The 13509-nt window shown below is 41.5% G+C and overlaps 2 protein-coding genes across 26 annotated transcripts in view; both read left to right on the forward strand.

Annotated features, from left to right (window-relative positions):
• ttn.2 (titin, tandem duplicate 2) overlaps window positions 1-1859 on the forward strand; it is a 217833-nt gene extending 215974 nt beyond the window's left edge. For all 22 annotated transcript variants that reach the window (XM_025903577.1, XM_025903582.1, XM_025903581.1 and 19 more), the window contains 2 exons: window positions 6-296; window positions 526-1859. In XM_025903577.1, coding sequence (XP_025759362.1) covers window positions 6-296; window positions 526-818 — 584 coding nt within the window. In that variant the 3' untranslated portion in view covers window positions 819-1859. The remainder of the gene's footprint in view (window positions 1-5; window positions 297-525) is intronic.
• A 4425-nt stretch (window positions 1860-6284) lies between these two features.
• Window positions 6285-13509, forward strand: part of si:ch211-67e16.4 (MKL/myocardin-like protein 2) — a 12817-nt gene continuing 5592 nt past the window's right edge. Inside the window, exons 1-8 of one of the 4 annotated variants that reach the window (XM_025903510.1) lie at window positions 6285-6546; window positions 7144-7599; window positions 7669-7818; window positions 8072-8301; window positions 8801-8932; window positions 9985-10069; window positions 10364-10551; window positions 10669-10755. In XM_025903510.1, coding sequence (XP_025759295.1) covers window positions 7161-7599; window positions 7669-7818; window positions 8072-8301; window positions 8801-8932; window positions 9985-10069; window positions 10364-10551; window positions 10669-10755 — 1311 coding nt within the window. In that variant the 5' untranslated portion in view covers window positions 6285-6546; window positions 7144-7160. Of the gene's footprint in view, window positions 6547-7136; window positions 7600-7668; window positions 7819-8071; window positions 8302-8800; window positions 8933-9984; window positions 10070-10363; window positions 10552-10668; window positions 10756-13509 lie in introns of all 4 variants that reach the window. The other 3 variants (XM_013264697.3, XM_025903511.1, XM_025903512.1) reach the window with 3 other exon arrangements.

The following is a 13509-nucleotide window of genomic DNA, read 5'->3' on the forward strand; positions in this document are numbered from 1 at the left end:
GCCAGGATCAGTATTGATGAGTCAAAAGGAGTCATCATCATCCTTGAGTTCATCAGTGATGATGAAGAAAGAAATCCATACAATGGAGGAGTCGTCTGCCTTTTCTTCTACTTCCCAGCAGGCAGTGATGTCATCCATGACAGATTCCCGCTCCTTCAGTAGCATGGCAGCTGAAATGAAGTTTGAGACCATGTCCATGTCCAGCATGTCCTCCGTGTCATCTGAGGCATATGCCATGAGCTCCAGTAGCCTCATGGAGATGGCCTCCCACATGGAGGGATCACTTAGAGCTCTTGGTAAGATCATAAGACTCTTGGTAATCTGTAAAGCTGTACTTAGCTTCCTCGCATCCACCAGCAACACAATTATCCTTCTTTTGAAATGAAACCTCACAAAGATGCTGAATTAAGCTCAATTACCAAAACATGCTTTTTTGTTATAATGTTTTTTTGTTGTGAAATTGTGTGCCTGCCTTACTCTAAATGAAAAAAGGTTCTTGTTCTGTGCATTTATCATGGGTTACAGGTTCTGCTCCAAGGATTGAAGCTCTGCCAGAGGACATCAGCATTGAGCCTGGCAAAGTCCTGACAGTCGCCTGTGCCTTCTCTGGTGATGCCAGACACATTGAGTGGTCGCACGACGGCAAAACGATTGAGTTGACTGCTGCCGGACGCTTCCATATTGAGACCACTGAGGACTTGACCACGCTCATTATCACTGGGGTGAAGGAGGAGGATGCTGGAAGCTACACCCTCAAACTGTCAAATGAGCTGGGATCTGATACAGCAACTGTTCACATTAGTATTCGATCGGTGTAAGAAAAAAAAACAACTCTTCAAAACTTCCCCTTTTTCCTTTTCTCATGCGTTTTTATTTAATCAAGCAAAAGAATCTACTTGATAAAGATCTGGATTTCTGTTCTTGTAAATATGAACTATTTTTGTACCTATCTTGACATTAATTTTTGCCAAACTAGACTAAAGTCTAAAGGTGTTATAAAAATGTACCATATTGGATAACTGTGACTTAGGATTTTTGATCCATTATTCTGTGACATGTACATAATGTATATAGCCGAATTTACCGGTTATGGGAAGTGTATGCATTGTTATTTATGACAATAATATTAACTAAAACAAAATGAAACTGTATATGGTTTAACAGGAGAAAGTTCCAACAGGAACGAATACTCTGTTAAACTAAGAAACTAAACTTTGTGCCTCAACGATAAGTTGAAGTCTTAAGATTGCCTCAACAGGTAGAGAGGCTCCCTGTTGATGTTAACTCAATCAGAGACAAAACTATGAATATGCTGCTCTAGAGAGCAGTGCATTAGCATTGTGAAAGCAGTGTGAGATCCTGAATGCTGTTTGCATTTACCCTCATGTAAGCAGGATGACTGGACCTCGCACTCCGACTGATTCTGTCGTACTGCTATTTCACTGACGTGCTCAGAGTGCAAGCGGCCTGCACTCCCTGAGCACAAGTGTTTCTTTTATATTTTGTGCTCTGCATCTGGCAAACAACCACTGATGAGACTTTTCAGTTGTACCACCAACCTGGCCAATCACTTTAAATAAGAGTCCCTCCTGTGCTTGTTTGCAGAAACAGAGCTCTCTCTTGGAGGTATGCAGTGTGTTTGTGTGTTAGTTTTTAGAAGTTCTCCTGTCAGTCAAGGTGGGTGCGGCAAAGCAGATGTATGAAACCACCTACTGCTGCGTTCAACAACAAGTCCCACATGTCGCCCTGCAGTTTAAGGGTTTGATTGAAGTTTGAGTTGTAGTGTTGACTATTTTCGCACCCTCCTTGAGTCTTTCCTCCAATTATTTCCTTAATAAAGCATGATTATCAGCACTACAGTATGTTTCTGCTGTTGTTATTTATTGCATTAGAACACATCGTTTAACACATTTAGGTTTCTATTTTCAGCAATTAACCTGCTATTCAGGTGTAAGTGTGAGATCCGAGTTATTACATGTGGCTCAACAGCGCACCGAGTAGGTGGCGAGGTAGGCTGCATGCAATGTGAGAAACAGAAGTGACTCCATCTATAATTGTGCCTTTTTGCCCAGTTTATGTGGGGATTTTTCTAACCATGAGAACCACAGAAAATTGGGATGGGGGGTAGATTGGAACACAAAGAATCTGATCACTTTACAGTGGTTAGGTGACAGAATGAGCTGAGCTGGCACTGTCTGGTGAGTTCTGGTGGTAAATTATTGACATTATGTGCTGTGCCAACCATGGGTAAAACCAGAGGTTCGAGGGGAATTCTAAGCAGGTGAATAAGTTGTTTGTCAAGACAATTTTGTTCAGGCCTCAAATTATCGTGCCCAATGCAAATTGTGACAGAACGTTGCATGTGGGGAAGTTTTGACCCTGCCTGCCAGTTTCCCCATCTTTACTTATTTGGATGCAGCAGGCTGGTGGTGATAAAATGCCTTGACTAACCACAATATACACAAATATAATCAGTTCATCTGATTTTAAGTTAGCTCTCCCCAACTGCTTTGGCTCTTCAGCGTGAGCAGCTGGGGAACTGTAAAAAAAACCCCAACAACAGCAAAAAGATGAGAAGAATCAACCATTGGAAGCAGAAATGGGGCTATAACTGGAAGTTGGTTTGGACTTGTAGTGTCTTTCCCTATGTATTGGCCAAAATGGCCAGAGTTTTCATTTCCTCCAGGCTTTTAGGGTCATCACAGGTTGCCATTTAAAATGTTCTGCTCTTTAGTTTTAGTTTCCATATTTTCCACTGAGTTACTAGTTCTGTCGCCAGCTGGCAACATAGACTAATGTTAGTCTATTAACTGCAACCACCAATCAGCCAGTCTAGAGAGATCCACATTCTGTACTGGAACAAAGTTGTGTCTAAAAACTATAAATTTAAACACTTCTTAAATCCATCGTAATAACAGTGTTAAATCTATGACAGTTTTGTTTTAGAGTGGGGCTCCATGGTGTAAATTAGCCTTTATAGGTGTCTACTTTTCATATCTACTTTAAACTGTACCAAAGTGAAAGTGATCTCTCTTTTCATATCAAACAGTGTTCTGTCATAAAGCTTCTAGCCTGTGGAATGTGGATAGACCTCCACTCTTTTGATGAGAGAATGATGGGAGATTAGCTAGGTAAGCTAACACTGGTTGTGCTTTTGACTAATCAGTTAGAAGACGCACTTTATGTGGAAACAGGGCAAAACAGACATGCCTGTGTTATTTATCATCATAACAGATAAGTTTTCTCCTGCTTGGCCAACATGTGTGATGTGGAATAGTTGGACTTTTTGTGGAAGAGTTTTTTTAATAACACCTTTGACACAGAAAGCGTTGATGATGTAGAGGAATGTCCAATCCAATTTTTAAATGTGGATCAGTTGCAGGCTGAACCACCACTGTTTCTCTTTGAAATCACTTGGCTGACCAAATGTGCAAAGTTCAACCAGCTGTTTTGCTAATATATCGTATATTCACGTTTCATTAATATTTTTAATCCCCCTGCTGACAGTTAACCATGTCCCTTAGTCCTCAAGACTTACCTATGATTTTTTTGCCTATATTTTAATACCCATCTGTCCACCTATCCACCTATTTTCTTAGGAGCAGAAACACTTCTGTACTAAAAGATTAACCTAATGTCCATCCATCCATCCATTCGCTTCCGCTTATCCTTTTTCAGGGTCGCGGGGGGTGCTGGAGCCTATCCCAGCTGTCATAGGGCAAGAGGTGGGGTACACCCTGAACAGGTCGCCAGTCTGTCGCAGGGCTCCAGTCTGTCGCAGGGCTCCTAATGTCCTAACAACCAAATGGAACCTCCCAACAAATATTTTAATACTGTACAATCATAGGGTGGCGTTTAAAAAAAAAATCTAGTCTTAGTTATATAATAAGTCCGAAATGAAAGCCGAACCAAAACTGTGACTATTACGCCAACATACCATTGAGGTAACTCTTCAGCATCTGTGAGGGTTCTCAGTCATCCAGGACATTGTAGTCTGAGCTTGGAAAGAAAAGCATCTGGACTTTAAGTTTCTTGAAGTTCCCCCGTCTAACCTCACAATACAAGAAAAGAAGGCTGTTACATCCCTGAGCAAAGACCATAACATGACCATATTACCAGCTTACAAGGGAAGGTGCGCTGTTGTTCTAAACACAATGGATTATCGCACAAAAATTACTACACTCCTCAGTGACAACAATACCATCCTAGTGCCCCTTGTGGGGAACACTCCTCATTCTATCACCAACAAGGTCCAGAATGGACGTGCCATGGGCTCCCCAGTGTCACCTATTGTAGCCAACCTTTACATGGAGGAAGTGGAAAGAAAGGCTCTTGGCTCTTTTAAAGGGGCAATGTCTAGCCACTGGTACAGATATGTGGACAACACCTGGGTCAAAATCAAAACCCACGAAGTGGAATCCCTCACTGCTCACATCAACGCTGTGGATAAAGACATAAAGTTCACCAGGAAAGACACAAAGGATAAGTGTTTGCCATTTCTGGACTGTGCTGTGCACATTGAGGAGAATGGAAACCTCAACATTGAAGTTTACCAGAAGCCCACACACACGGACCAGTACCTCCTCTTTGTCTCCCACCACCCTCTGGAATACAAACTTGGAGTAATCAGGACCCTACAACACCAGGCAGAACATGTTCCCTCTAAGCCTGAAGATGAAAAAAAGGAACACACACATGTAAAGGAAGCTCTTAAAACATGTGGTTATCTTAATTGGGTGTTCATCAAGTCAGCAAAAATGCACAGAAAAGAAGGTCAGACACCAACTGGAGACAAACAGAAGAAAAACGCACCAACATTATTATCTGCTATGTAGCCGGTTTATCAGGAAAAACTCAGGAGAGTCTTCTGCAAGCACAACATCCCAGTGTATTTCAGACCCAGCAACACACTAAGACAGAAACTGGTTCATCCCAAACACAAAACTCCTAAACACAAACTTAAAAACATAGTATATGCTGTCCGGTGTTATGAGGAATGCTGAGACCTCTACATTGGAGACACCAAACAGGCAGTTCATAAAAGCATGGCACAACATAGAAGAGCGATCTCCACAGGACAAGACTCGGCTGTCCATCTGCATCTAAAGGACAAAGGTCACTTTTTCGAAGATGCCATCTATGTCCACTGTGAACAACCATCTTTGAACAGAGGGTGGGGCTTATGACACCAGCTGTCTGCCATCTATAATCCAGTTTTGAGATTACTTTTGTAGCAACAACTCCTTTTATTATTATTAAGACAAAGGGCAACAAAGTAGAATGGTTAATTCTCACGGACAACCAGCGTGAATCCTATAACTATTAAGTAACCAAATTATTATTATTATTTTTTTAATAAAGCCAGATAAATTTTATTCCCTGACTGCAATAATCTGCATTGCAATGATAAGTTCTGTAGTTCTCGCTTTGTAAGCACTAGACCGCTGGTTCACTTAGAAATAATGCCAACATCTTTGACAGTTCAGTTTTTGCAGTCTTGCTGTAACTAGTTTTGGTGGCCTATATGATGATGTCAAACACATTACAGAGCTGGTTCATTTTCACATATTTAATGACTCTCAGTCTCCAAAGTATGCTGCTGATCTTAATTTAATTCAATTCAATTTGCCTGTAGGAGCTTTATGTTCTGAGATAAAGACCCCACAATAATACAGTAAATGAACTGGGTCACCTTGTTTCCTGTAAAAAGATTAACAGATATAGGAATAAAAGGAGCAATCCACTGCAGATGAAACTCTGCAGGAAAGCTGAAAAAGTCTGTTGTCAGAGTGTTTCATGTGCTTTGATTAGACTCCGTTGTGGACATAGACAAGGACAACTGGAAACCCAACAGCTGAGTAGTCATTTTACAAAGACTGGATTTCAGAAAATAATATATAGATAATAAAACCCATACCTTCACTGTTAAGAAGTTATTTTGCAGCATCTTGAACTCAATTGTTTGCGTTTGACTGTTTTTAATTATTGGTAAATGGCCTGTATTTATATAGCGCTTTAATTGTCTTGCCCAAGGACACAACGGCCGAGACTGTCCAAGCCGGGGCTCGAACCGGCAACCTTCCGATTACAAGACGAACTCCCAACGCTTGAGCCACGATCGCCCATGACGTTAGTGCAAATATAACCCCAAAAGAATAAAAGGAAAAAAGGTAGAAAAAAACATTGATAGCAAGGTTATAGCACATTGGGGACAACAATTATTGAATGCTGCAAATACTACTATTGGTATTCACACTCCATACCACTAGGTGGCGATAATGCTACTTGCCAGAAACAAAAGTGCATCCGCTTCTGTTGCTAAAATTATGCTACACATAAAAATGTTCAGAGCATGACAGGTCTTACAAGTTTAACCTTCTTCTGTTACACTGTTTGTCTGTTAAGCTTTAACTGGAACTTAGCATTAACAGCCATTTAAGAAATCTAACGTTAACCTAAGCTAGTTAGCTGTTTACTCGAATAAGTTCTGTTAGCAGCTAAGATAACTGAACGGTCATATAACTGGGCTAATAGCGAGAGTAAACGGTAAGTGGCGTGTTTGTCTCCCATCTGATTTGGGCGTTAAATAGAATTAATTCAGCACAGCGCTTTTATCAATGAAAGGAGCTTTGGATACAGAGAAATAGTCTTTATAGCGGCCATTAATGTTACCAACCTGTCAAGTTGTGTGTAAACTGTTTTCGATGTTGTTTCTCATAGACAGTGTGGTGTCTATGTCAATAAAAGGCAATTACAGTGTACAAATGTTCAGTTTTCTTTCGAACCCATTCATAGTCACCGTATTCAAGTTGCTGTAAAGTACAATTTAGTTCTCGTGTAGTCTTTAATGCTACAGTCACTAGTATATGTCGACATAAAGTCTCTGAAACTAAACATTTTTTTAAAAGTTGGTCCATGGTTGAGACATCCAGCACCTCCTTTTGCATTTTTGTCCTATGGTAGGATAAAGTGGTGTTTGTTTGTTTTGTCCATGCTTCCCGTGTCTGTGATTCTGATTACCCAGCTTTGAGTTCAGGGTCTTATTGACTCTTGCACTCACAAGGGCTTTTATGAGTGTTAACAGTATTTTTTCAGAGTAAGGTGTACTGTCACCTGAGCTAAATTATCTCCTGCAGTTTCTAGGTCAGAACTCATTCTCAATGGATGTCAGCATTGCTGTGTCACTAATTCGAGGCCAGATGGGGACCGTAGTCGAGCGAGCAGTAAATGGAGCGGTCGAGACGGTGCTGGCCGAGATGCTTAAAGTGGTCGGAGTCAAATTTGAGGAGCTAAAGGCTCAAGTGGTGCAGATGAAGAGGGACATGATGGCGTTGCAGAGTGAGAAGGCTCAAAAAGAGAAGGAGAACGACAACATTCGAGCCAAGCTACGTTACACGGAGCTGAAGCTCAAGTACTACAGGCAAGGAGTGGAGGAGGAGCTGCAGCAGAGAGCCTCTGCTTCTACCCTAGTCTGGATTCAGCCACCAACCCTACCACGAACACAGAGAAGCAGATCTGGCGTTTCCCCAACCAAGACCCTGTCGTCATTCTCAGTTCAGACCAGGACTGCTGAGGGAGCGTTGATGAGGAACAGCAACAGTACGTACCAATGAAATGCTTGAGTCCTGGTTGCTCCTCTGCTGACTGTACTCTTTCTTATGTTTCTAGTCCCAGAATGCACCTCACCAAACAGCATGAACAGGCAAAAAGTCAGAGTGTCCTGCCCTTCAAATGTGGCCCACACTGACTCGTCTGACCTGCTGCTTCCTGCTTCACTCACTCTGAATGTGGCTGGAGAATCTCTGGACAGCAGTACAGGTACACAGTGCGTCCGTACATGTTTTCTCCCTCATCACTGAGAACATCTCTAAATCTTTAGATGAACATTACCGTAGTTTTACTATTACTTCATTTTTTATTTATATAGCACCACATCACCACAGCAGTTTCCTCAAGGTGGGTGTTGCTACCCAGGAGAGTAGCAAACCCTTAGCCAATGAGCTTAATGTATGTTATGACACAATGTAGCCTTACACTGATACGTTAGACTAAATACATGTTGTTTGTGCAGTGTTGTTCTGTCCTAGCTCAGACCCCGTTCAGTGTAAGAAAGTTGAACAAGTGGATGAGTATGAATGGGCCATTCTGCACTCTAATACAGAAGACATGGATAGTGCCATAGCCTCTTCTCCTGCCCAGGCTCCGACTTTAGATGATGGGCAAGAGTCAGGGGATCCCTCTCTGTCTCCAGGTGGCGCCACCTATGCAGATAGCTCCACGCTGCACTTCTCTGTTCCAGAGGTAACAACTCATTCAAATCAGGTTTTCCAGATTTGATATATCACAATGTTTTCTTTTCTTTTCTTTTTTTTAAATTTACATTTCTTTAAAAAAAAAATGATAAAACTTGTTTTTGTAGTATTAAAGGAAATCCTGGTAGGTAACAAGGAAACGAGGGATATATTGTCAGGAGTCACAGAAGCTTGTCAGGAAGCGTGGAAGCAGAAAATTGTAATAGCACAGAGTGAAAATATTTGCCTCAGGGCTCGAGATCTCATCCTGCTGGCAAGGTTTATATCGTATAAGACAATGCCCTATAGAAATGAATGCATGTGTAAGTGATCTGAAATGAATACAGTTCCTGTATATTTTACACGCTAACGCAGAAATGTTTAGACTTTCTTTTCAGTTCAGTTTTATTAAGCCCTATGTAGGTATTTTAATAAAGTATAGGCTCTTTTGTTTTCAATTTCCGAGCTAATGAACTTGTAAAGTCCTGTTTGTCTCTGTTTAAAATTAGATGAAGCAGGAGGCCCAGGAAAAGGAGAAGGAGGTGATCTATATAAAAGAGGAGCCAGAGGAAGAGCAAGAGATGATGGCCACCCTACTGCTTGACTGCCACGAACAGCAGGGTCATCAGCCAGAGTCAGAGGTGAGGTTACAGTTGTGGGGCACAATTTTCAAGAGCATAAGCTCCAGGTCTTTTAAAGGATTCTTAGTAAACTCTCGTTCACAGCTTTGCTGGAATTCATGACGTTGAAAGATGGTCAAACAAAACAGATAAGGAAACGTCAAAGGACCAAACATTGAGCGAGTGCACTGGCATTTATATGAAGTGGTGTTAAAAACTGTTTGCCCCCTTCCTGACTCTACATGTTTCATCTCAAAAAGCAGCACATCATGCCGAGATCTAAACAAACACCTGAGAAACAAAGTCACTGACATCTGAAAAGGTTTACAAATGCATTTTTTGAACCACACTGGGAGCCATTATACACAAATGTGGTGAAGCTTCCCAGGAGTGTGGCCGGCCTACCGAACATTAAAGAACCACAGGCTTCACGTGTCTCAGTTAAGGTCAGAGTTCATGATTCAACAATAAGAAGGAGACTGGGCAAAAATGGCTTCCATGGGAGAGTTGAAGGAGAAAGCCTCTGCTACACAAAAAAGCTCATCTCACATTTGCCAGAAAACATCTTGATGATGCCCAGGACTTTTGGGAAAATACTCTGTGGACTGACGAGACAAAAGCTGAACTTTTTGTTCGGTTTGAGTGGCATTACATGCAGCTAGCACAGCATTTCAGAACAGAAACATGACACCAACAGCAACCTGTGGTGGCGGTAGTGTGGTGGTCTCTGGCTGTTTTGCTGCCTTAAGAAAAAGATGATCTGAAACATTTACTGTGACAAACATTCAAAAAAAAGGAAACCAGGAAGGGGCGAACACTTTTTCACACCACTGTAGTTCTTTTTGTGTTTCTGACCATTTAACCCAGTATACACTACAAAATGCACTTTTACTCAGGCACATGCCAATGTTACTTTATGTCATATCCACAACTAAAGCCATTTTAGCATTACCAGTAAACCACATGTAACAAATGTTTGTAAGCTCAACAACAGGACATTTGGGAAAACTCTTGGGGAACGCCATTATTGCAGACCTATTGAATAGAATTAATGCTTTCATGTCTGGGTTCAGCCTCAACAGTCAGTGACAGAGTGCCCAAGTGCTCGAGGAAGCCAAAGAAATACTACAGCCTTGAGCTCAGCTGGACGAACCACCCGTGAGTTGATGCGAATAGCTGTCGATCATGTATTTATGCTTCTAGTCTAATTTTACTAGATGTGATAAAAAAAGGTTCTGGGACTTGTCCTAAAACCTTTTATCCCTCAGCTGTAAAAGGCTTTTGGGATGTTATCATCACCCTGCTGGGTTTCCGAGTGATGCTGACACTCAAGTTTTTGCTTGCTATAGCTCGAGAACAAAGTGATGAAGGAAGTTTATCGCTGTGACCTAGGCTTAATATAGCCTCCCCACTGGAACTTAGAGTGGGCACTTTCTGTGTGTGCACTCTCAGATTCAGCAGCTCAGTCAGCTGCCATCTTGCCACCTGGTGTCCCACCTCGCCAAGTGGGGCGACCCTGGGCTAAAGACCTTAGCCTTTATGAAGAATACAAAATGCGGAGGAGTGAGCTTCGTCGCCGAAACATGACAAAGCGCAGAGAACTGGAGAAATCGTTACCTCAACCGCTGCTGGCAGATCTGGTCAGTCCACCTCAAATTGTTGAGGACTTAAGGTTTCTGCATATTTACGTTAAAAAGGTGCCTCATTTATAAAGGCATCAAGTCAACCTGAAAAATAAAGGTGATTTTGTGTTGAAGGTGCGGGAGCGTCGAGAGAAGACCAGACTGAGGGTAGCCAGGTGGAGGGCAAAACGGAAACTCCAGGCCTGCCTTAACCAGATGCAGGTCGGTGATTCCACCAAAATCTCTGCACTCAGACATTTTCATTTAATTATCTGTTTCTTTCTCATGAATGAGATCTCCCTCTCTCAGTGCTTAAAGTTGAAATTGATAAAAAACATTTACGGGGAGAATTTGGTGGTCTGTGAATAAAAACATTTTTGCAAACTATTTTTGACATATTTCAATAATATCAATACTTGGCAATAAATTAGTAATTTCAGGGCTCTGGAGTGCGACCAATTTGGTCGCAAATGTGACCAAATTTTTCAGTGGTGTGACTGAAAAAAAATATTTGGTCGCACCGGTGCGACCAAATATTTTCGGGTAACAAAAAAAAAAAAAAAATCTCTGCAACTCTCCGTGTGGTCAACAACAGACACACATTATGTCCCTATCGTGGACTAAACCAATCAGAGATAGTCAGGGGCGGGACCTCTCTGATTGGCCGTGGTCCAGTTGAAAGTGCAGGTGGAAGAGAGAGGTGAGTAGCTTGAATAAAGCGATATCAATTCATTAACGGACTCCACACAAAGACGTAAACACAGACCCGACGCATCAGAATCAGCTTTGTCTTTCTCGGCTTTCTCACCCCACGGCCCGAACACGGACACGCTGTCAGAGCTCAGCGATTCTGATGCGTCTGGTCCGCGCTGTGTTTCCGTCTTTTTGTGCTGATTCTGAGCTGCAGGTTTTGTCTCTCCAACCAAAATTCGCCGAGCCAGCAGCAAAAGAAGCAGCAAACTAGCTTCACATGTGATCAATGTCGTCATGAATTCCCTCTGACTTTTGCTGTTTTGCTTCCACCACGATAAAAATCACACTTCATGCACAGCTCGCTCTCTCTCTCTCTCTCTCTCTCTCTCTCTCTCTGTACTTCAAGAACAGTTTCCCGTCTCAAATCTGTTTTCTGCATTATTCATTGGCTTATTACCCACCAGTCTACCGTTGTTTACAGCGCTGTCGGCCGCTGTCTTTTTCTTTTCTTTTTCTTTTTTCACTTAAATGACCTCGGACAAGAAAGCCTAATTTCTGCTGTTCAATACTGAAGAAATGTAAACTTCTTAAAATTATGCAAAATTGCAGAATATTGCAGAATATTTTTAAGGTTATCTGCTATAAAACGCCAGACCAGGAAAATCTCCTTCATGTTTTTCTGTGTTTTATTCTCAGTTACTTTGACACAAAGGCATCTGCTGTGATGTTCACAATTCTGATGAAGTCTCACATGTATCAGTGCTGATAAATGATCAGAATTATAATATTTCTGACTGTCTGAGGCTAAATTGAATCGAATCAGGACTTTGAGAAACGGAATCGAATGGATTATAGAAATCAGTGATGATGCCCAGCCCTAGTGAGCAGCCTAGGCCTGACAGAAGTGGATGTAGCTGTGGGTAATAAGAAAAGATGAAAAGAACTATTGATAACTTTTGTGTTAAGGACTGATCCGTCTGAAATTCATAGCCAGCTCTGACACGGTGCCATCAATCTTTGAATGCTGAAAAAACAGCAGTGTATCCAGAAAACACATTATATGCTGCAATAAATGCACTGCCCAAGTGTCCCCTCTCCCCACTGCCTTTCAGCAGCAGGCAGCAGCAAACAGGTCGTCAGAGGAGCCAAGATGATGATTAAGTTTAACATTTTCTACAATATTGACAAAGCAATTTAAGCACAAGTTTGTTAGTTAATAATTTAGAAATGAATATTGTCTGTATGGACTTAACCCCAAAGAAAGTGCACATGTAAAACTGCGGTGTTAAGCGATGTGGTTGAAAAATTTGAGTGCGCCTAACTTTTGTGCCGGTACGCCTAAATTTTTAGAGTTAGGCGTACCGGTCTAGTCTAGAGCCCTGCATTTATAACGTGTGTGTATATAACAATCAAAAAGAAATTTCACAATATTTTTCACTTTTACCCGAAGTTACCTTAAATGCTTTGGGAGGCATTTCTCTGGTAAGTGTAGGCTGCCAGAGTATTGTTTACCTCAGTGGGTGTGGACTGTTCACAACTATTTAGTGTAAAGCAGAGGTCTCAAACTCCGGTCCTCGAGGGCCGGTGTCATGCAACTTTTCCGTGCAAATTTCTACACCTGAATACAATTAGGAGGTCAATAGCAAGACTCTATAGAACTTGACTGCATGCTGAGGTGGCAGTTCAGCCATTTGATTCATGTTACAGCAGCTCATGTGTGAATGAACATGGTGCAATAAAAGTACATTAAGAAGTACATTTTTTCAAACACTTACATTTACTTAAACTTACTTTAGTAGGGTTAGGGGTCGCCACCTCAGCATACAGTCAAGTTCTATAGAGTCTTGCTAATGACCTACTAATTGTAACAGGGACACATGGAAAAGTTTCAGGACAGCGGCCCTCGAGGACCAGAGTTTGAGACCCTGCCGTAGAACATACGGTGACGTTCCTGGCAGGTCATTATTTTTCTAAATATGTTTCCATGTATTAAACCTCGAATTGGTCGTGTGATTGTTATCTGTGTCAGAGACACACCGCTGCATGATCACTGACAGTGTTGAATGTGAGTGTCTGTGATATCCAGGGTTGGTCAAGTTAGTAAGTAATTAGTTACTAATTACTGATTACTTCTCCAAGAAAGTAATCCTGGTACTTTACTGATTACTTATTTTCAAAATTAATTAGTTACTTAGTTACCTTTTAAAAATATGATACACAACCTGAATACGTAATAAAGCAACAGACCTTTCAGCCCAATTCTATTTTTCTGCATAATCCATC

Source organism: Oreochromis niloticus, linkage group LG16 (assembly GCF_001858045.2).
Source record: "Oreochromis niloticus isolate F11D_XX linkage group LG16, O_niloticus_UMD_NMBU, whole genome shotgun sequence".
NCBI classification, from domain to species: Eukaryota; Metazoa; Chordata; class Actinopteri; order Cichliformes; family Cichlidae; genus Oreochromis; species Oreochromis niloticus.